At 46.8% G+C, this 21,757-nt stretch overlaps 2 protein-coding genes across 6 annotated transcripts in view; both read left to right on the top strand.

Moving 5' to 3' along the window:
* PAN2 (poly(A) specific ribonuclease subunit PAN2) overlaps nt 1-9,638 on the top strand; it is a 37,498-nt gene extending 27,860 nt beyond the window's left edge. For all 3 annotated transcript variants that reach the window (XM_081898518.1, XM_081898519.1, XM_081898520.1), the window contains exons 21-26: nt 1,198-1,355; nt 2,091-2,234; nt 4,140-4,319; nt 4,939-5,032; nt 5,426-5,623; nt 8,236-9,638. In XM_081898518.1, the coding sequence (XP_081754644.1) occupies nt 1,198-1,355; nt 2,091-2,234; nt 4,140-4,319; nt 4,939-5,032; nt 5,426-5,623; nt 8,236-8,270 (809 nt within the window). In that variant the 3' untranslated portion in view covers nt 8,271-9,638. The remainder of the gene's footprint in view (nt 1-1,197; nt 1,356-2,090; nt 2,235-4,139; nt 4,320-4,938; nt 5,033-5,425; nt 5,624-8,235) is intronic.
* A 1,446-nt stretch (nt 9,639-11,084) lies between these two features.
* Nucleotides 11,085-21,757, top strand: part of LOC309362775 (inactive dipeptidyl peptidase 10-like) — a 53,242-nt gene continuing 42,569 nt past the window's right edge. For 2 of the 3 annotated variants that reach the window (XM_081898566.1, XM_081898564.1), the window contains exons 1-3: nt 11,085-12,565; nt 16,752-16,866; nt 18,939-19,034. In XM_081898566.1, the coding sequence (XP_081754692.1) occupies nt 12,530-12,565; nt 16,752-16,866; nt 18,939-19,034 (247 nt within the window). In that variant the 5' untranslated portion in view covers nt 11,085-12,529. The remainder of the gene's footprint in view (nt 12,566-16,751; nt 16,867-18,938; nt 19,035-21,757) is intronic. The other variant, XM_081898565.1, reaches the window with a different exon arrangement.

Here is a 21,757-nt window from a genome sequence, read left to right as displayed (position 1 = left end):
GAGGAAGTGAAACCGACTGATCATCACTACATCACGAAAAGGATCGTCTGCGTTTGTGATGCAGACCAGAAACCACTGCTTTGGGGTGAAACTTTGGCACCTTGGTGTAGCTCCCAGGCCGCTGTGTAAAACAGGCCACTTCGCTACACAGCCCCAAGTGTCCTGATTATTCCGCAGGCACCAATGTTTTTTGGCATTTCTGCTGTACAGTGTCCGTGCATCTTGAATAATTTGGAATGTAAACTTGATCTGCTTGACAGAGCTTGGTTACATACCATCGGATCCCTTTTGGCATGTTTCCTGTGTCACAAGGGATCGATGTGATCCGCTTCAGCGCTGGAACACCTGTGCTCTGGATACGATCTTAACAGGAAAATCCCGAACTTTTAAAGTATTGTGGTTCATTACTGTAAATCCTCTAGTTGAATTGGCCCTGTGATATTGGCAGGTTTTCCTTTAAACTCTTCTGGGCCCTCTCTTCCTCACGTAAGTTTGAATAAGCCAGCCTTTTTTTTCTTGCTGATTACACTGTTTTTGAGAAATTGGATATACAGTGGACGCTCGGGTCGCGAACGTGATCCGTGCGAGAGCCACGTTCGCAACCTGCAGCGTCTGCAACCCGCAGCGCCGCGTCTGCGCACGTGTGGCTTGCGATTCGGCGCGTCTGCGCATGCACAAAGCGTGATTTAGTGCTTCTGCACATGCATGAGCGCTGAAACCCGGAAGTAACCCGTTTCGGTACTTCCGGATTCCGGCGTGTCCGTATCCCGAAAACGCGCAACCTGAAGCATCTGTAACCCAAGGTATGACTGTAACTGTAGAGTGGTACCTCAGGTTAAGTACTTAATTCGTTCCGGAGGTCCGTATTTAACCTGAAACTGTTCTTAACCTGAAGCACCACTTTAGCTAATGGGGCCTCCTGCTGCTGCCACGCTGCCGGAGCCCGATTTCTGTTCTCATCCTGAAGCAAAGTTCTTAACCTGAAGCACTATTTCTGGGTTAGCAGAGTCTGTAACCTGAAGTGTATGTAACCTGAAGCGTATGTAACCTGAGGTACCACTGTATACTAGAAGCTTGTACCTACGAGGCCTCCTGTGGGACTCCCCTGGGCTGCTTTCTTCATTCAGACTGCCATCTCAGAAGGCACCCTGGAACTGAGCACAACAGCTGATCTCAGATTTTCTTTCCCTCTTTCAGTTAAGAACCCTATCGAAGCCAGTGTGCTGCTCGCCGAGGCCTCGCTCGCCCGTAAGCAGCGCAAGTGTCACGCCACTTTCATCCCGCTCATGCTGAATGAGATGCCCCAGGTGGGGGACCTGGTGGGGCTGGATGCTGAATTTGTCACCCTCAACGAGGTAGGCATTGCGTTGCGGGGAGAGGGGGGAGGTCAGTTGGCAGGACTATAATAATAATAATAATAATAATAATAATAATAATAATAATAATAATTTATTTATACCCCACCCATCTGGCTGGGCTTCCCCCCAAAAATATTAAAATACTGTAATACATCAAACATTAAAAACTTCCCTAAACAGGGCTGCCTTCAGATGTCTTCTAAAAGTCTGGTAGTAGTTGTTCTCTTTGACGTCTGGTGGGTGGGCATTCCACAGGGAGGGTGCCACTACCGAGAAGGCCCTCTGCCTGGTTCCCTGTAACTTGGCTTCTCGCAGTGAGGGAACCGCCAGAAGGCCCTCAGCGCTGGACCTCAGTGTCCGGGTAGAACGATGGGGGTGGAGACGCTCCTTCAGGTATACTGGGCCGAGGCCGTTTAGGGCTTTAAAGGTCAGCACCAACACTTTGAATTGTGCTCGGAAACGTACTGGGAGCCAATGTAGGTCTTTCAAGACCGGTGTTAGATGGTCTTGGCGGCCGCTCCCAGTCACCAGTCTAGCTGCCGCTTTCTGGATTAGTTGTAGTTTCCGGGTCTCCTTAAAAGGTAGCCCCACGTAGAGCACATTGCAGTAGTTCCTGAACCTCTCGCCTGTAGGCCTTTGAGCAGCGGCCTCTTCAAAGGGCCAATGGGAGCTCTTCTTTGTGAGGAGGGCACACAGAACATAATTCGTTCACCCCTTGAAAATACACAATAGGAGGAAGCTGAGCTTCGCAGTGACGGGACCAAATCCACTATCAAGCCCAGTCAGATGTCGGTGGCCAGGATTACGTGTGTGAGGGGGCAGGGTCCCAACGAGGGCGTTCCCTTCATCGATGATTACATTTCCACGCAAGAACAGGTAGGCAGCTTTCTCTGCAAAAACCTTGCAGAGCTCATCTGGCTCTCCCTGCTAAGGAGGTTTTAGACAAGTTGGTCCCTTGCTCTCTTCATCTCAAGAACTTTCCTTGATAGGATAGTGTTATCCCCATTCCACATGGCAGTAGCTGTGCTGTGAAGTCCAGTCCTTGTCCTCACAGTCCTGGATGGTGAGGGATGGGCATGCGGAAAGCTGTTTGGGATGGGCTAACACGGGGATGTACGGGTGGCGCTGTGGTCTAAACCACTGAGCCTAGAGCTTGCCAATCGGAAAGTCGGTGGTTCGAATTCCTGCGACGGGGTGAGCTCCCATTACTCGGTCCCTGCTCCTGCCAACCTAGCAGTTCGAAAGCACGTCAAAGTGCAAGTAGATAAATAGGTACCACTCTGGTGGGAAGGTAAAGGGCGTTTCTGTGTGCTGCTCTGGTTTTGCCAGAAGCGGCTTAGTCATGCTGGCCACATGACCCAGAAAAACTGTCTGCGGACAAACTTCAGCTCCCTCGGCCAGTAAAGCGAGATGAGCGCCGCAACCCCAGAGTCGTTCACAACTGGACTTAACTGTCAGGGGTCCTTTACCTTTTTTTAACACTGGGTCCTGGGAGCTGAATGTGGTCCTCTAGGCCTCTCTGTTTGGCCCTTGGGACTTTCCATAGGCCACACCCCTCATCCTCCTTAAGTGTTTTTGCCAGACACAGCCTCCTGCTTGCCTCAGCCCATTGCTCCACCCACCACTGACACGTGGTCCCAAGACGTTGCTCAGAAAGGGAACACGGCCAGCAGATTAAAAATGTTTCCCTACTCCAGGCGAACAGAATGAGCTGTCGTTCTCTGTGAACTAAAAGAAGCCTTGGCATTGAATAATAAATAATAATAATAAATTTTATTTATATCCCGCCCTCCCCAGCCGAAGCCGGGCTCAGGGCGGCTAACAACACTAAAACAGTACAACATTATAAAACATTATAAAAATGAATTAAAATCAAAATTGATGGCAACCATAAACTAAAGTTTTGTAAAGATTGCCAAAGGAGGGAGTCAGGCTGCGCCCTGACCAAAGGCCAGGCGGAACAGTTCTGTCTTGCAGGCCCTGCGGAAAGATGTCAAGTCCTGGAGGGCCCTTGTCTCTTGTGACAGAGCGTTCCACCAGGTTGGAGCCGCAGCCGAAAAAGCCCTGGCTCTAGTTGAGGCCAGCCTAACCTCTCTGTGGCTTGGGACCTTCAAGGTGTTTTTATTTGAAGACCGTAAGTTCCTCTGTGGGGCATACCAGGAGAGGCGGTCCCGTAGGTACGAGGGCCCTAGGCCGTATAGGGCTTTGAAGGTTAAAACCAGCACCTTAAACCTGATCCTGTACTCCACCGGGAGCCAGTGCAGCTGGTATAGCACCGGATGAATGTGATCTCTAAGCGAAGACCCCGTAAGGAGTCTCGCTGCGGCATTCTGCACCCGCTGGAGTTTCTGGGTCAGTCTCAAGGGCAGCCCCACGTAGAGCGAGTTACAAATGGAGGTGACCGTCGCATGGATCACAGTGGCTAGGTCAGGGCGAGAGAGGTAAGGAGCCAACTGCTTAGCTTGGCGGAGATGAAAAAATGCCACCTTTGTTATAGCTGCAATCTGCGCCTCCATGGAGAGGGAGGTATCGAAGATTACACCCAAACTCTTAACGCACGGTGCTGGCACTAATTGCACCCCCGCAAGAGATGGGAGTTGCCCCCTCAGTCCCATGTCGTCCCGTCCCAGCCAGAGGACCTCTGTCTTCGAAGGATTTAACTTCAACCGGCTCCCACGTAACCATCCAGCCACAGCCTCCAAGCATCTGATCAGTGTGTCTGGGGCCGAGTCCAGACATGCAATGTTTTCTTCCTTTTCATCTTCCTTTGCTCCTTCTTAGGTGGTGGATTACCTCACTCAGTACTCGGGAATCAAGCCGGGGGATCTGGATGCCAAAATCTCCTCCAAACACCTCACCACCCTCAAATCCACCTACCTGAAACTACGCTTCCTCATCGATGTCGGGGTCAAGTTTGTGGGTCATGGATTGCAAAAAGACTTCCGGGTCATCAACATCATGGTGACTGCCTCTGTTTTGAACCTTATATATCCCTTATCTATATATGTTTGGGCCTCTGTATGTGAAGGAGCTGACAATGTACAGGGGGCGCACAGGGATTTCTTAGCAGACAAATCAGTGGAGAAAGGCTTTCTTGACAGTAGGAAGATTCAGAAACCACAGAAATAGATTGTTGCCTCTAAATGCTTGTGCCAAAATAAGCTGTTCATCTGGCAAACTTTAATGGGACCATCAAGTCCACCACGATGAGGAACAGATGGAACCCCTATCTTCAGTGGATAAAAACTACTGAAACAAAAGACATCCGGTGGAAACTAAAGACGCTATGCTCGTGGCTGAGGATAATAGTTTGAACCCTTCCAATGGATATGGGGTGGGGGGGGGAGGGAGGGAAAGGAAAAAAATGTAAGGGAAATTTAAAATTGGAAGGAGGTAATATAATGTATGTAAAAATCCCAAACTTGAATAAAACTTCAAAAAACCAACAGAAAAAAACTTTTTAAAAGCAGCAAGTGTTATGCTTCTGCCTAGATTTTTTGTAAGTCTAGGACTGTTTAGCTGAGTGCCTTCAGGACTCATATGCTCCCAGAATATAACTGGACCTCGCCTGTTCTTGCAGGTTCCCAGGGACCAGGTGATTGACACCGTCTACCTGTTCCACATGCCCAGGAAGAGGATGATCTCGCTGCGCTTCCTTGCCTGGTATTTTTTGGGTCAGTACAGACCTCCTTCGGTGCCTATCCATCTCCCAGCCAGCCTGACCTTGCTGCCAAGGATTCCCTTGAGCACAGGAATTCCCTTTGCATCTGTCTCAAGAGGTTCAAAATGTCCTTGACGCCCCCAGCCTAGTGCCGGAGTTGAGAATTCAGAGTTGAGAATTTGAGCCCGCAGAGCCGAACTGGAGAACATCAACAGGCAGAGCTCCAAGGAGGGGAGGGTCCGAGGAGGGAATTGGGTCAATACCAGGGTCTGAAAGTTGGGTATGCTGTTTACTAGATTTGATAGACTGAAGAAGGGCAGATCCTAAGCAGCAACCGTTAGAAGTGTTTCTCCTCCCCAGGCAAGGCAACATTAGCCACCGGCTGGATTCTTTCTGTTTCCCATAGATCTGAAGATCCAAGGGGAGACACACGACAGTATTGAAGATGCACGCACTGCCCTCCAGCTGTACAGGAAATATGTGGAGCTGAGCACTGGGGGCTTGGAGCCCGAGGAGTTCCGCAAAGTGCTGAAGGGCCTGTACGAGAAAGGGAGGAAGATGGACTGGAGGGTGCCTGAACCTGATGGCCAAAGCAGCCCCAAGAGTAAGGGCCCAGTTTTCTTTCTTTCCTTCCAATTACATTTTATTAAGTTTCAACATTTTTAACACATACAATCAAACCACAATTTCGTCTTTTCTCTAATTTTTGTTTACTTCCCATCCCGTTTTCCATGCAGTCGTTGTTTCTCCCCTTCTGCTTCTCCCTATCTATCAAATCGTAGCCACAATATTATAATCTAATTACTTCTGTGGCTCATTGCTTGAATTCTGCTCGTGAGCTCATTGTATTTCTCTTAAGTAATCCGGAAAAGGCATCCATTTTTCCTTAAAACACTCATCATTAGATCCTCTTAATTTTGCTGTTAATTTTGCATAGTCCATTATCTTACTTATCCATTCTGCTTTAGTGGGGACTTCTTCTTCCTTGCATTTCTGCGCACAAAAAATCCTAGCTGCTGCTGTTACATAAATAAAAAACTTTAGCATTTTCTTTTGGGTTTCCACCTCTATAATCCCACCAATCTTCCACCAAGCACTGTGTGACTGTGCTTGAGGATAACCGAGCCCACATATAAGCCCACTTCCATCTATGTGTTTGCGACTGTCATTTTCCTTCTTGCCTATTGCGTTTTGTACACATGCACACAACATAAAAATTGGGTGGTCAGCACCTTCAGAATTGTATGCCTCACCTCCTTTTCCCACACCACTACAGGCAATGGGACGCTGTGGGTTAAACCACAAAGGCTAGGACTTACCGATCAGAAGGTCAGTGGTTCAGATCCCTGCGACGGGGTGAGCTCCCATTGCTCGGTCCCTGCTTCTGCCCACCTAGCAGTTTGAAAGCATGTCAAAGTGCAAGTAGATAAATAGGTACCGCTCTGGCAGGAAGGTAAACGGCATTTCCGTGCGCTGCTCTGGTTCACCAGAAGCGGCTTAGTCATGCTGGCCACATGACCTGGAAGCTGTACACCGGCTCCCTCGGCCAATAAAGCGAGATGAGCACCGCAACCCCAGAGTCAGCCACGACGGGACCTAATGGTCAGGGGTCCCATTACCTTTACCTTACAGGCAATGAGCAGAATTTGGTTAAGGTTTGAATTCCCAGCAATTTATGTCGATTGATAGATAGAATCTTTATTTGTGTCGCCAACACGCCATAGCAAAGGAATCAAATGCAATAAAATACTGATATAACTAGATTGGTTGGCTGTACAAAATACATTCTAAGAATTTACATCTATGCATATGAAAGAGTTAATGACTGTCCTTGACCAGAAATAAAACACATGAAAGAGTTGGCTTTCTTTACTCTAGGCGTTAAACAGGTTAGTCAGATGGTAGATCTTATTCTTATTGCCCCAGTTAAAAAATTTGCTGCGTTTGCTGTCACTTGGTAACGTTGGTCTGTAAGATAAATGACCTGGTATAGATAATAGAAGAGGGTCGATAAGCTCATTTTGCAGATCTTTATACAGAGAACAAGCTAGTAGTACATGTGCTGCAGATTCGATACTGCCGTCTCCGCATGGACATACTGTATTTTTCTGTGTATAACATGCCCCTGTGTATAAGACTACCCCTATTTTGGGGGAGGATTGCCCAGAGTTTTTGAGCTTTTTTGGGGGGGTGGGGAATGCAAAAAATCACTAACCCGACTGGCAAACGCTGATAACCGCTCACGTCGCCGAAGCAAACTTGCGTCTGCCTGCTCACCAACAGCAGACGGCAATCGCCCGCTCCGTTGACGAAGCGGCACCCAATCCACAGCAACCCTTGCCGCAGCAACCAATCACCCACTGAATAAACGCAGCAGCAGCAATCGTAAGCAGCGCTTTACGCATCCACCAATCACCCACAAAATCCCCGCTGAAAAGCTCCTGCTCCCGGCTGCAACCAATCACTCGCTTCCCCCCGTGCACTACCCATGTATAAGATGACCCACGTTTTAAAACATGCTTTTAGAGTAAAAAAGAGCTCGTCTTATACACGGAAAAGTACGGTAATGTGATGGAAACGACCCTCAAGTACAGCCAGCGACAGCACGTTCAATCTTGCATAGGTGAAAGCACATCTGTGTTTTAAAACTGTTAAGTTTTGCAGATAGGATATGCGGCGGAGACTTAAGTGGGAGCATCTTATGTACAGTGGTACCTCGGGTTACATACGCTTCAGGTTACATATGCTTCAGGTTACACACTCCACTAAGCCAGAAATAGTGCTTCAGGTTAAGAACTTTGCTTCAGGATAAGAACAGAAATCGGGCTCCGGCGGCGCGGCGGCAGCAGGAGGCCCCATTAGCTAAAGTGGTGCTTCAGGTTAAGAACAGTTTCAGGTTAAGAACGGACCTGCGGAACAAATTAAGTACTTAACCCGAGGTACCACTGTATATGGAGAATGATTTCAGTGATGCGCAGGCACCAAGAGCAAATAGCATCCCTGAAAGGTTTATTGCGCCAATTGGTTCAAGATGTGGATCCCTCAAATCTCTGACCTTTCCTCCAGGAAACCCTTCCACCTTTGGTTCCCCAATATCCAGAGTCTTCTTTATGATGCTGGGACATGGATCCTATCAACAAGTTGTTTAGAGCTAGGTGGTTGCGGGCTGCCGTTCCATGGTTCACCCATTGCTGTCTTTTTATATTTCTCTGACAGGTGCCGCTGTGTTCCCAACAGTGCTGTCCCTCTGATCCTCAAGACCTCGCCAAATCCCGTCTTTGCTGTGCTCTCTTCAGGAGGGGACTGTCAAAGAATCTGCTCCCCGAGACCTGGACTTCCTAGGACGTGGATTATAATGCATATGCGTGGATGGAAAGGGAAGGCTGTGGTAGTTAGCAGGCACTCTGCACATTTCCAGGGGCCAGGGGAATTCTGCCAGAGTGCCTCTGTCCCTGTTTTCCTTGCCAGTCTTCGTAGATCCCAGAAATCCTACATAACTAGGGACGAGAGAGTGTGTACAGCGGTACCCTTTGGTAACCACATGAGGGCACAGTTACACTGAAAGAGCTGTTCTCATGGTTTGAATGCTGAACATACACACTTAATGCCAGACTATTCTCACATATATTTTGTATAAAAGGGGTGAGTGAAACCAGATCTGTGACTTGCTCTGATCCATCCTTTCTGCGTCCATTAATGCCATTAGCGGAGTTGAGCTGGGTGACCTGTTTTATCTTCTGGCTCAGAACTGTTCCTGAAACAACGCAGATCTGGACTCCACTGCCATGGGACTTCCGTGGCTTTTAAACCGTTTTGTATTTTGTCCGTGAATTGTGGTCAAGGCGTCTACGAAATGTAATCAAGCTGTAAAAACACTGCCAGTGCTTCAGATACTTCTTTGTAGTCCTGCCTTTCCTTTGCTTGCCTTCTTTTTTTCATTTTGAATTGCAGTCATCCCTGGCCCCCCTGCAAATATAATGTCATTAATGTGTATCTACAAAGCCAGGCTGTACAACACTTCCAGCTTCAGAACTTTGCCCCAAACCTTGTCTCAAGCAAGTCTTGATGACCAGGGAGTGCACTGTGTGTGTGTGTGTGTGTGTGTGTGTGAGAGAGAGAGAGAGAGAGAGAGAGAGAGAGAGAGAGAGAGTGTTTGTGGCAGAATTGAGAATGATTTTAAAGGGCATAATATCAAACAGAAAGAGGAGAATATATTGGGATACTGAAGTAGAGAGGAAATGAATGGCGAAAAGGTAGATGGCAGCTAAAGTTGAGTTCATCTGTGAAAAAGGCAGGCCTTACATTTCTGTATGGGATGCTATGGAGCCAATCATGGTTTAGGATGTGCACTTGCCCCTAAGAGAAGAGCTCATGAGCAATGAGATATCAAAAGCAGAGCAGCTAGAGAAATTAAGAGTGTTGGTTTTGGGTGGGGAACTTTTTCTAGCCAGTGGGCCAGATATTTTTACCTCCCTCCTCAGTAGGAGTGGATAGCTGTGAATGGGATATTACATAATTTTAGCTCCACCCACTCTTTGCACCCTCCCCTGAATGTTACCCTCGATGAAATGTGGTCCTAAGGCTGACAATCAAAACTTTTAATAAAATGACTTGCTTTCTCCTGTGGCTGATGCTTCTAAGGGATGGGGTTACATTGCGAGGCCTGCACTTACCTGTTCGTTGAACACTCGCCCTGCATTTTTCCATGACAGCAGGCTCCTCCTGAGTCACCTTCCAGGAAATGGCAGGAGCCTAAGAGCTGGCTCACACACCCATTGTCCTCTCAATCATAATGCACTTCTTCCAGACAGATAAGTGCCCAGTTAAGTGACAACCTTAAGGAATATCTGTCTTGACAGCAATTTCTCTCCTGCCTAATTTGTTTTTATGGATTAGCAACACGCCAGGATGCCAGGATCCCATTGGCCAGTAACACATCTGTCAGTGGCACCAAATCCCAATATTCAGGCTTGATTGGTCAAGAGACCCAAAGGAAAGAAAAAGCATTGAAAATACTTTTTTTTTTTGGGGGGGGGAGACTTTTCTTATGAGGGATAGTGCCCAATCCGAGAAAAATGCTGCCTGCCATATTTCATCTAAAGATTTGCATAGATCACAGAATTTATTTTCCTATTGTTGAATTGGATGAATCCCAAGCCAGAACTAAGATTGCCAGAAGAAATATCAGCAACCTCAGATATGCAGATGACACAACCTTGATGGCAGAAAGTGAGGAGGAATTAAAGAACCTTTTAATAAGGGTGAAAGAGGAGAGCGCAAAATATGGTCTGAAGCTCAACATCAAAAAAATGAAGCTCATGGCCACTGGTCCCATCACCTCCTGAAAAAAATAGAAGGGGAAGAAATGGAGGCAGTGAGATATTTTACTTTCTTGGGCTCCATGATCACTGCAGATGGTGACAGCAGTCACGAAATTAAAAGACGCCTGCTTCTTGGGAGAAAAGCAATGACAAACCTAGACAGCATCTTAAAAAGCAGAGACATCACCTTGCCGACAAAGGTCCGTATAGCTAAAGCTATGGTTTTCCCAGTAGTGATGTACGGAAGTGAGAGCTGGACCATAAAGAAGGCTGATCGCCGAAGAATTGATGCTTTTGAATTAAGGTGCTGGAGGAGACTCTTGAGAGTCCCATGGACCGCAAGCACATCAAACCTCTCCATTCTGAAGGAAATCAGCCCTGAGTGCTCACTGGAAGGACAGATCCTGAAGCTGAGGCTCCAATACTTTGGCCACCTCATGAGAAGAGTAGACTCCCCGGAAAAGACCCCAATGTTGGGAAAGATTGAGGGCACAAGGAGAAGGGGACGACAGAGGACGAGATGGTTGGACAGTGTTCTCGAAGCTATGAAGATCAGTTTGACCAAACTGCGGGAGGCAGTGGAAGACAGAAGTGCCTGGCGTGCTCTGGTCCATGGGGTCACGAAGAGTCGGACACGACTAAACGACTAAACAAGAATTGTTGAATTTGGAGCGGTTAGCTTCAGAATGTACTTAAAATGAGATGACAGTGAGCCAGTCCCCATAGGCAGCTATTACACCAGGCCTCACTTTTGTGGGCTGACCTCAGGTTAAGGTATGTTGCTGGCTGCCCAGCTGTTTTATGCTCTTGAATTTTAAAACTTGGTGCTCCATTCTTCTCTTGGATGCTTATATTTTTGAATACTTACTGCTTTGTTGAATCAAGAGCAACATTTACATCCTGAGTGGAATATAAGTGGAAATTGCCAAGAAACCAGACAAAACCATACCATAGGCCCTTGAACCGGTCAGTCATTCCTGAGCTTCAGTTTACAAGTAATAATTGCGGAAGTAGGTGATATAATGGCAGTATGTATGGCCTTAGATCATCTGTATGAAGATGGTGAGTTGAAACAAAATTAAGTAAAGGGGTCCATTTAATTCTATTGGCTGCGGTTATGCATAGGTTTGCAGTGGAGAGAAATTGAGTTTTTATGGAGGAATTGCTAAGGAGTGGACTTGCATGTACCATTGTTAAGGGTAGGTGACCGCTTTCAATATTGTGGCCCACTTCAAACTCCATTACAAACTTACGTGGAAATCGTGAGATTGTGCTATAATCTATGACACTGCCTTCTTAAATCGTGGTGCCCAGAATTGGTCACAGTACAGTGGTACCTCAGGTTAGATACGCTTCAGGTTATATATGCTTCAGGTTTCAGACTCCACTAACCCAGAAATATTGCTTCAGGTTAAGAACTTTGCTTCAGGATAAGAACAGAAATTGCGCTCTGGCGGCGCGGCAGCAGCAGGAGACCCCCATTAGCTAAAGTGGTGCTTCAGGTTAAGAACAGTTTCAGGTTAAGAACGGACCTCCGGAACGAATTAAGTACTTAACCCGAGGTACAACTATATTCCAGGAGCGGTCTGACCAGAACACAATAGACTGGTACTATTATTTCCCTTGATCTGGACTCTGTACTTCTGTTGATGCAGCCTAAAATAGCATGGCTATTTGACAGAGCTTCCCTGCGTTGAGTAAGTTCTTGGATCTGGTGACTTTTTCAGGGCTTTCGAGCCCTTTGAAAATTTGGGGATCTGATGCCGCTCAACTTGGCATCCCTCTGTAATCATTTAGCTCTTCCCAACCCTGTATCCTAAACAGTTAACGTACCTTCTAGGTTCCTGCCTGAACATTCCCTTTGCTTTCTCCCTTCCATCCTCCTTAATTGACCATGCTCCCTGCCAAGCCATTGGCAGGATTTCCCCCCCCCCCTTTATTTCTTTTCTTTTTGCTGAGGGAGCCCAGATTGCGGTCTGTCATCTTGATTGATCCCCTCCTTCTCCAGCTCAGGTCAGTATATCAAGTGTTCGCCAAGGGGGGGTTTCTGCAAGAAATGGCCTAGTGACGCTGGCTGCCACTTCTGAAGAGCAAGAGGACCTGACGGATCTCCAGAGGGACGAAGAGAGAGGAAAATATACATTCCTTGTCTTGTGCGGTGAGAGTTCCCTCCAGTAAAAACCCTCAGCATGATTGCTACCCATCAGAACATGACAACCGCTCTGGTGAGTTCTGCCTGTAGGTTCAGCTAGTCAGTTTGCCCTGAAACTGTGTGTGTGTGTTGTGTGTGTGTGTGTGTGTGTGTGTGAGAGAGAGAGAGAGAGAGAGAGAGAGAGAGAGTTGGATTAGAGGATTAGACAGATTTAAGGCGTCTTTCGCACTCTGGTTCGCCCCAGTATTGAAACTTGGGAAAGTATCTTTTTGGTAGAAAACCCCCAAACCCATGGGCCTAATTTAGTTGAAAGCTGATTTCATCACATGTGCTGTTTTGCACATTGCACTTTGCGGGTTAGATCCAAATTGTTAACATTAGTTTTGCATAGTGGGTCAGACGTGCTTTCTCCTTCAATATGAGGCTTTTGCAGCCGCTAAAAATCTCCTACGCACTTTGGCAGGGGGTGGGATGGAGAAGAAGTGAAGCGCCTGACTAAAAACATCCATTATTGGGGAGTTTATTTGATATTTATATTTTTAAAAGCATTCCAAAACGTTTGTCCTGGCTGTATCAAGGTGATTCTATATTGCAGTTCACAATGTGTGATACTGCTATGGTTGGGCAGTAGCCAAAGCAAATTAAAAACTGAATGGATGTCTAATGTTTCATCTGTTTGGTATTATGAGACCTGTTACTGTATATGCTCCGAAGAATTGCCGGCGTTTCCCTCACTCATCTAAACAGGTATCTCCCTTTCCCACCCCCCATCCTTTTTTCTGTTCAAGGCATCATTTAAAGGGGTACATTTAACACTGAGAATTCTAGATAAGGGGCAGCTGTTCTCTCTTGGCTTCAGGAGAGGGGGGGACTTAGGATGCTTTCTAGTGCGGAATACTTGAGCAGTTCTGAGGTGATTATACGGTCTGCAGAATGAAGTTATAAGACTAAGAATCCTGGATTACACTGCATCAGACTGCAGGACGTGTCTTATGTTTTTGAACGCTTTCCCACCTTTAAATCAACAACAGACTTCTCAACAGGCTATAAATTAGGAAATTGGAGAGAGAGAGTTTTTGCACAACCCTTTCCATGGTGTGTGACTTTACTAGATGTAGGGGCGGCTTACCCAGGTAGGGTGACTGAAGAGTAATTTCATGCACACAAGGCTGTCAAGTAACAGTGAAAAAGGTGGAGAATTAGCCCAGGTTATATAGCACAGACACCACTAAATTGTGCCCATGCAATGGCTAAAAGTGACCAGTGTCACTTGAATTTACTGACTTGAATTTATCTTATTTATTGACCATTTTCCTGACACCTAACTCCTTGTGGTGCTACCACAAATGGGGATTCTCTCACCAGCGACATCTGCCCGTCAATATTAACTGAAGTCCTATTAGTTGTCTTGAGAATATGCAGAGTGTTCCTCTACTGAGGCTATGTGGTGCAGGGGCAATGAACCAGTTTAGATATGCCATGGGATCCTGCTCTTGGCAGTAGTTGGCAGATGTGATAGAGGTGCCCAGGCTGCTTCGGTTAAATCGCACCCACAACCTGGAGCTGCCCTCATCCAGTACAGTGGTTAAGTACTTAATTCGTTCCAGAGGTCCATTCTTAACCTGAAACTGTTCTTATCCTGAAGCGCCACTGTAGCTAATGGGGCCTCCCGCTGCCGCCGCACCGCCGGAGCACGATTTCTGTTCTCATCCTGAAGCAAAGTTCTTAACCCAAGATACTACTTCTGGGTTAGCGGAGTCTGTAACCTGAAGCGTATGTAACCCAAGGTATCACTGTACTTAGATTCTGTCCTGCAGTGGTAGAGAACTTTGTACCCTCCAGCTGTGGCTGAACTTCAGCTCCCATCAGCCCCAGGCAGCATTGCCAATAGCCAGGGGTGATGTGGGGCTTTATGACATCTAGAGGACCACAACATCTGGAGGTTCATTGTCCCTGCTTTATAGTGAAACCAGCTAACTTTAGGATTTTCCAATACAGTGGTACCTCGGGTTAAGTACTTAATTCGTTCTGGAGGTCCATTCTTAACCTGAAACTGTTCTTAACCTGAAGCACCACTTTAGCTAATGGAGCCTCCTGCTGCTGCTGTGCCGCAGGAGCACGATTTCTGTTCTCATCCTGAAGCAAAGTTCTTAACCCGAGGTACTATTTCTGGGTTTTGTTGTTGTTGTTGTTTAGTCGTTTAGTCGTGTCCGATTCTTTGTGACCCCATGGACCAGAGCACGCCAGGCACTCCTGTCTTCCACTGCCTTCCGCAGTTAGGTCAAACTCATGTTCGTAGCTTCGAGAACACTGTCCAGCCATCTTGTCCTCTGTCGTCCCCTTCTCCTTATTCCCTCCATCTTTCCCAATATCAAGGTCTTTTCCAGGGAGTCTTCTCTTCTCATGAGGCGGCCAAAATATTGGAGCCTCAGCTTCAGGATCTGTCCTTCCAGTGAGCACTCAGGGCTGATTTCCTTTAGAATAGAGAGGTTTGATCTTCTTGCAGTCCATGGGACTCTCAAGAGTCTCCTCCAGCACCATAATTCAAAAGCATCAATTCTTTGGCGATCAGCCTTCTTTATGGTCCAGCCGTCACTTCCATACATCACTACTGGGAAAACCATAGCTTTTACTATATGGACCTTTGTTGGCAAGGTGATGTCTTTACTTTTTAAGATGCTGTCTAGGTTTGTCATTGCTTTTCTCCCAATAAATTTCTGGGTGACGCTTTAGGTCTGTAACCTGAAGCATATGTAACCTGAAGCGTATGTAACCTGAGGTACAACTGTACAAGGATGAGGTCAGGAGCATCCTTTATAGCAGTTGTGGGGGGACTTTGTGCCTCTAGATGTTGCTGAGCTACAACTCTTATCAGCCCCAGCAGGTATGGCCAATGGCCAGGGATTATGGAAATTGTAGTCCAGTAACATCTGAAGGACCAAAAGTTCTCCATGCCTACTTTGTAGGAAAAGCTCGTTCCTTGACCTGCCTTAGACTGGAAACACAATTGCCCAGGGTGGGACAGGTTTGAATGTGGGGAATTTTAAACGCAACAGCTGCCCACAAAGTCTCTGTTGTGGGGAACATCAATCATAGCTCTCAAGAGAGCTGTAGGGCCACCATTGCAGCATGGGGAGCCAAACTCTGGCTTCCAAGTCCAAATGTTTCAGGAGCAAAGATGTGCTTTGGGTGGGCCATGAACTCTTCCTGCCGGGCTCTGATCCAAGCTGCTTTGGCAGCTCTCTGAAGTGATCTCTTAATTAAGACTGAAAATACCCGCAAGGGGGGGAAAGAACAGAAATGGTGCCAGGCAATTAGTTTAAAAGCCCTGTGGGTTTATAGATCAATAGGAGAGCTAGCCTCTATCAGCCTTTTTTTTTTTTAATTAGCACCTCCTGGTTTCTATAGGGGAAGCAAAAAGTAATAAATGACCAGCCTAGAATCCTATCCCAGCCTGAGGAACATTTTTGTGAAGAAGAGCAGACTGCCTTAGGCCATACAACCTGTATTCACAGAACTCAGTGGGATGTTTTTTATGAAGAGGCATCATGGATATAGATGACTTCTCCATTAGGCCACACAGCCACACCTGCCATGATCGCAAACCTGGACTCTTGCATATCAGTGGTGCTGTATTTTGGAGTTTATGGGGTGTTAGGGGAGGGGCAGAACTTCTAGTGGGGACATGTCATGCTCCTTCTGAGGTAGTTTGTCCATCTTTGGCCCCTCTACCCTGCACTCAGCTCTCACCTGCGGCTCCTAGAAGCTTTCAGCATGCAACATCAGCCACACCCTGGCTTCAGCTAGGAATCCTTTTGACTCCACCAGAGGGAGCAAAGCCAGGTTACTCCATGAATCCAGTTTACACCTAGGAATCTGGTCTTTTTAACTCCACTGGAAGAAGCCAAGCCAGTGTACTCCTCCCCACCATACGTTACTGGACTTCCAAGTTTCTAACGTCCTATCAGCCCCAATGGTCAGTGATGATGGAGGCTGGACATCTGAAGGCCACCTTGTTGGTTTGGGCACCATGGTTCATAAGCTTACCATGGTTCATAAGCGTACCATGGTTTATGCTTTCTGGCCATCTCACATCAATGCTTTTGGGAGCAGGTACGGTCTTATAACTCATGGAAGGAAATAGATAGCCCTCTTCCGCTTGGTTTAACATGGTACGAGTTACACACTCATAGCTAAACTTGGAACGAAGCAAGCTGGTTTGCAGTAACTGAGGATCTTTTCTCTCCCTCCTCACGCAGAACATGGGGTTCAGCAGCTCCCCGCCTCGCAACTGGAAGGGAATTGGGATCGCAATGTTGGTAGTGGCGATGCTGGCGTCAGTCATCATTGTGGCTATTCTGATGCTCACTCCAGGTAATATTAGCAGGGCAGGGTGCTTTCGTGGACGGTAGCTTAGTTAGGGTTGCCTTACGCCCAGATTTTCTTGGGCACGTCTGGGATGCCAATGACGGAATTAGTGTGTGGGGTGAAATCAGCAAACTTTTTGCAAAAAAAAAACTCAGCAACCTTCCCAAAAACAGCATAACTTTTTTTGCGTCCAGATTTTTACTTCTTGAAATATGGCAACCCTCAGCGTAGTTGAAGGGACGTGGGTGGCGCTGTGGGTTAAACCACAGAGCCTAGGACTTGCCAATCAGAAGGTCGGCTGTTCGAATCCCCGCGACGGGGTGAGCTCCCGTTGCTCGGTCCCCGCTCCTGCCAACCTAGCAGTTTGAAAGCACGTCAAAGTGCAAGTAGATAAATAGGTACCGCTCCGGCGGGAAGGTAAACGGCGTTTCCGTGCGCTGCTCTGGTTCGCTGGCCACATGACCCGGAAGCTGTACGCCGGCTCCCTCAGCCAATAAAGCAAGATAAGCGCCGCAACCCCAGAGTCGGTCACGACTGGACCTAATGGTCAGGGGTCCCTTTACCTTTACCTTTAAGCGTAGTGGAAACTTTTGACACATTCCTGGTCCTCTGGGGGTTAAAAAGCATAATTGGAGTATTTTGCTTTTTAAAAACGAGAAGCATTAAAAGGGAAATCAGCTGCCAGCCACCTGTGTATGTAATCTGAATAAACTGGTGCAATGCAAGTCGGATTAGGCACTGCAGATTCTTTGCATAATGGGCTATTCGTGCAGAAGTACAAGGCTTCATTGAGTATACCCTTTGGAGACTCAGAGGTGTATATAAAAGCAGGAGCCAGCTCTCTTCCTGGTGAGCCCAGTTTCCCTTCCTTTTACTCTTCCAAGATGCACAGCCCTGCCTCCATGGCAATGCCGATCTTTTTGCTGATTTGCAGCTACTCACTCTGCTTTTCTGCTTTGCTGTATCAAAAGTGTTGGCTATAAAAGTCTGGGAGCCAGGCGGGCAGTGAGCACATTGCCAGGCACCTGTAACTAAGGTCGCGGAGAAATTCGGATCTGTTCACATTTGAAGGCCAGCCTACACAATTTGTGCTTTGTGAAATAGTACACAGACTGAAACACAGCCGTCCTTCAAAATCTGTGCTTCTCTGAAGTTGGCAAGCCATTTCTCCAGCCAAGTAAATCTGTAGTGCATATGGCTAGGAGGATAAAGAGTGCGACCCATTGGGGCAGCCCAGTCAGATTGGCAGGGTACAAATAATAAAATAATAATAATTACTGTATTTTTTTGCTCTATAAGACGCACCAGACCACAAGACACACCTAGTTTTTGGAGGAGGAAAACAAGGAAAAAATATATTCTGAATCTCAGAAGCCAGAACAGCAAGAGGGATCGCTGCGCAGTGAAAGCAGCAATCCCTCTTGCTGTTCTGGCTTCTGGGATAGCTGCGCAGCCTGCATTCGCTCCATAAGATGCACACACATTTCCCCTTACTTTTTAGGAGGGAAAAGGTGAGTCTTATAGAGCAAGAAATACGGTACGCATCTGTGAAAGCTGCGTACAGAAGTGCATTGTATTAGGGAAAATACAAACATTAGGAAAAATGGGTATGTGAGGCAACATTGCAAGTAAAAATGGTCAAATTAGGAGAAATCTGCACTAAAATGCTGGTGAAATTCCCCGAGGACTTTTAAAAAATATTGCCAGTTGTTGTGGAAATGTGCAGAACTCAATGGAAGACTGGAAAAAGTAGAAACGGAAATGGACATATTTGACAGTCCTTGCCTCTGCAGCACAGTTCCACTTTTTGCCTTCCTCGCATGTTTAGTATGCATGCCGAAGCCCTTATAAAAGGCCTATATGTCTTGAGGAATCGGTGGCTCTCTTGCTGTTGTTGACCTCCAGTTCCCATCTGCCCCAGCCAGCATGGCTCAGCGGTCAAGAATGATGGGAGTTGTAGTCCAACCACACCTGAAGAGCCACAGGTTTCCTGTCTGTGCTCTAGATCTGCCCAGAACACACAGTAGTGGCGCTGCACACTACTAGCCAGCTGTTCACCCTTGTCTTTCCATATCTAGAAGACCCCCCAATTGGCTTCCGCACTCCTCTGACTCTTGATGACCTGGAGAGTGATGATTTCCAACTCCACCAACCCCAGATACATTGGGTAACAGGTGAGTTGTTTTCCTCTGATATGTGCTAGAACGCGGACGTGTCAATAAGATGTTCAATAAGCCAATTTGTTTGGACTAAAGGCTGCTGGGTGGAATTTATTCCACACTAGTGGTTTTACGAGGAACCAATGTCTTGGACTGCTTTACTCTTGGAGGTGAACAACCATTCTCAGCAGATCTTGGTCGCTTGCCATGACCCATTTGTCACTGTCTCACTGACCACGGAGGTCAAAAGTAGAGGTAAACGGAGATAAAAAGAGAACTTATCTTTTGTGGACACAACTCCTCTGCTACTCCTCCTCCACTGCTCAACATAACCCAGTCTTCAAGGCGGCGTTTCTAATCAGCAGCTGGCTTTCTCAGCAGAAGGTTTGAGTATCCTTGTTGACACGTATATTGGCCTCGACTGGCCAACAGTAGAGATAAAACAGTTAAAACTTCTAACAGAGGTAAAATAATTAAAAGTCTAATAAAAACAGCTATAAAAACGGCTATAAAAGGCTGTAAAAGGCTATAAAAGGTTTGTAATCCAGGAGGGTTCACGGAGGAGAAGTTGTTACAGCCGCCATCTTGAGAAGACCCCTCAACATCCCCAATGTCTTTTATTAACCAACAGTTTGGCCTAGAAAATGCCCAAAACCTCTTCTACGGTTCCATATGGCAGTGGGCATTCAATAACATGGCAATATGTAACCTGGGGACATGGGCAGGGCTGTAGCTTAGTGGTAGAGCATCTGCTTAGCATGTCGAAGATCTCGGGTTCAATTCTTGGCTACTTAAAACCCTGCTGAAAGCATGGAAAATGTCTGCCAGACCATGTACACCACTGGTGGGGAACCTATGGACCTCTAAATGTTGCTGGACTGCAGCTCCCAAAATCCTCTGCCAGGGGTTGCAGCCCAGAAACAACTGGAAGCCTATAGGTTCCCCATGTCTGACATAGACAAGATTGAGCTAGACACTCTAATGGCCTGATTTTGTATAAGAAAGGCTCTTATGGAAGTTTGTGTTCCCTTCTGACCTTCTCCTTGGGGAAACCCTGACAAACTTCACAGGAAGTCCACCGTCTTCAAAAACAGTTTTGCTAGAGAATCGCAAGATAAATATTTTTTTACATGTCAACAAATGTCCTGATCATGACTCCATCTACCCTGAAACGTCGTCACCAGGGATGGAGGTGTATTGAATGAGAAATATGCTGATTGGTTATGCAGGCACAAGTTGAACCATTTTACAAGATCAATTTGTCACATCCAGATCCAATGAAAACCTTGCCCTTCAGTCCATTTTGAATGTTCCCAAGTACTTGCAGCCCCTTAGATTATTTAACATATTGCTACAAAAGTTAGGTGCCTCCCGGTGGCAAGAGCCCATGGGGTTCCAGGCACTCACCCGGGGTCTGTGGTCCTTTGGAGAATTGAGACATGATGGAGATTGTCATAGCTTTAAGAAATGTGGTTTATGCACCTATTTACACCTTCAGTCTCCATGGAGAGAGTCCAGATCTTACAGCATGGCCATTTCAAGGGGGGTTTGTCCCTCACAGCTGTGCAGCCAGCCTTCAGCCAACCTGCCCAAGATGGATCCAAGTATTTCTTCTTCTTCCTTGTTCCCAGAACACCCTGCTAAAACTCTCTTTTCCTGTCACCTCACACCCAGTTACCCTGGCAACCTTCCAAACCCCTAGAGCAAGGGCAGAGGTCAGTTCTCAATGCCCCTCAATGGCCCTATATTGTTTCTTAATGGGCCTAGCTTGACCAGGTCGTTTTTTGCATAGGCTAGTTCATGAATTCCTCTATAGCTTGTATATAGAATCCCAAATAACTGAAATCCTACCATTTAGAAATTTATAGGGTTTAGCGGGACCCCTCCCCCCTTGAAACCTATAATGGTATTTTCCTCATTTCAGGGTCAAATTAGATGTGAGATTATTTTATTTATTTGTATTTGTTTTATTTTCCCGCCTTGCCCCACCATAGTGCCCAAGGGGTTCCCAACAGCAACTGTAGGGAATCCTGAGTAGCTTGCGGACCCTGGAAGCTGGGTGGGGAGACGTTTTCTTCTCCCTGTTGCAGTCTCAAAACAAATATCCTCTCTGAAGCTGTCGTTTGTATTTCAAGGGAAGTGTCCTTTGGCACCGGTGGGAGTTTCCCCTCAACTGCAAATAACACCTTCAGAGAAGAGACTTGTTGGGAGTGTGGCAGGGGAAATAAGAATTAAACTTCTCTTTACCACCCGCCACACTTTTGAGGCTGCTCTGGCCTGACTGCTGTTTACAAAAAAAAGGCACACATGACTGTTATGTAAACAAAATCTGCTTCTTTTCCCTTATGGGGTATCCAAGAGCCCGTATAGAGTCCTTAAGTGGGTTCCCTATTGGTAGGATAAAATAACAGAGGCTGGTCAGAGAATATTGAGAAGCAAAGCGGCTAGTAAGCTTGATCTTTATTAAACTGTTGCAACAGGGTCCCCACTCACCACATGCAGGAGGGAGGAGGAACCCAGAACAATGGTGCGCATGCCCTTATATAAACTTTTGAAATTGCCCACCCTGTAGCTCAAGACCACCACCAAAAACATCACACATAAATCATAGGAGGAGGCAGTCTACAACAGAAATCCTGTCTGCCAGGATACCTGACAATGGCCAGTGATTGCTTACTTGGGCAGCCTGGCCATTATTTTGTGATGGTAAATACTTTAATTCTGGAATCCAGGTCACA

Source organism: Podarcis melisellensis (genome assembly GCF_964234715.1).
Source record: "Podarcis melisellensis genome assembly, chromosome: 2".
NCBI classification, from domain to species: domain Eukaryota; kingdom Metazoa; phylum Chordata; class Lepidosauria; order Squamata; family Lacertidae; genus Podarcis; species Podarcis melisellensis.
This window is presented reverse-complemented; position numbering and strand designations above follow the sequence as displayed.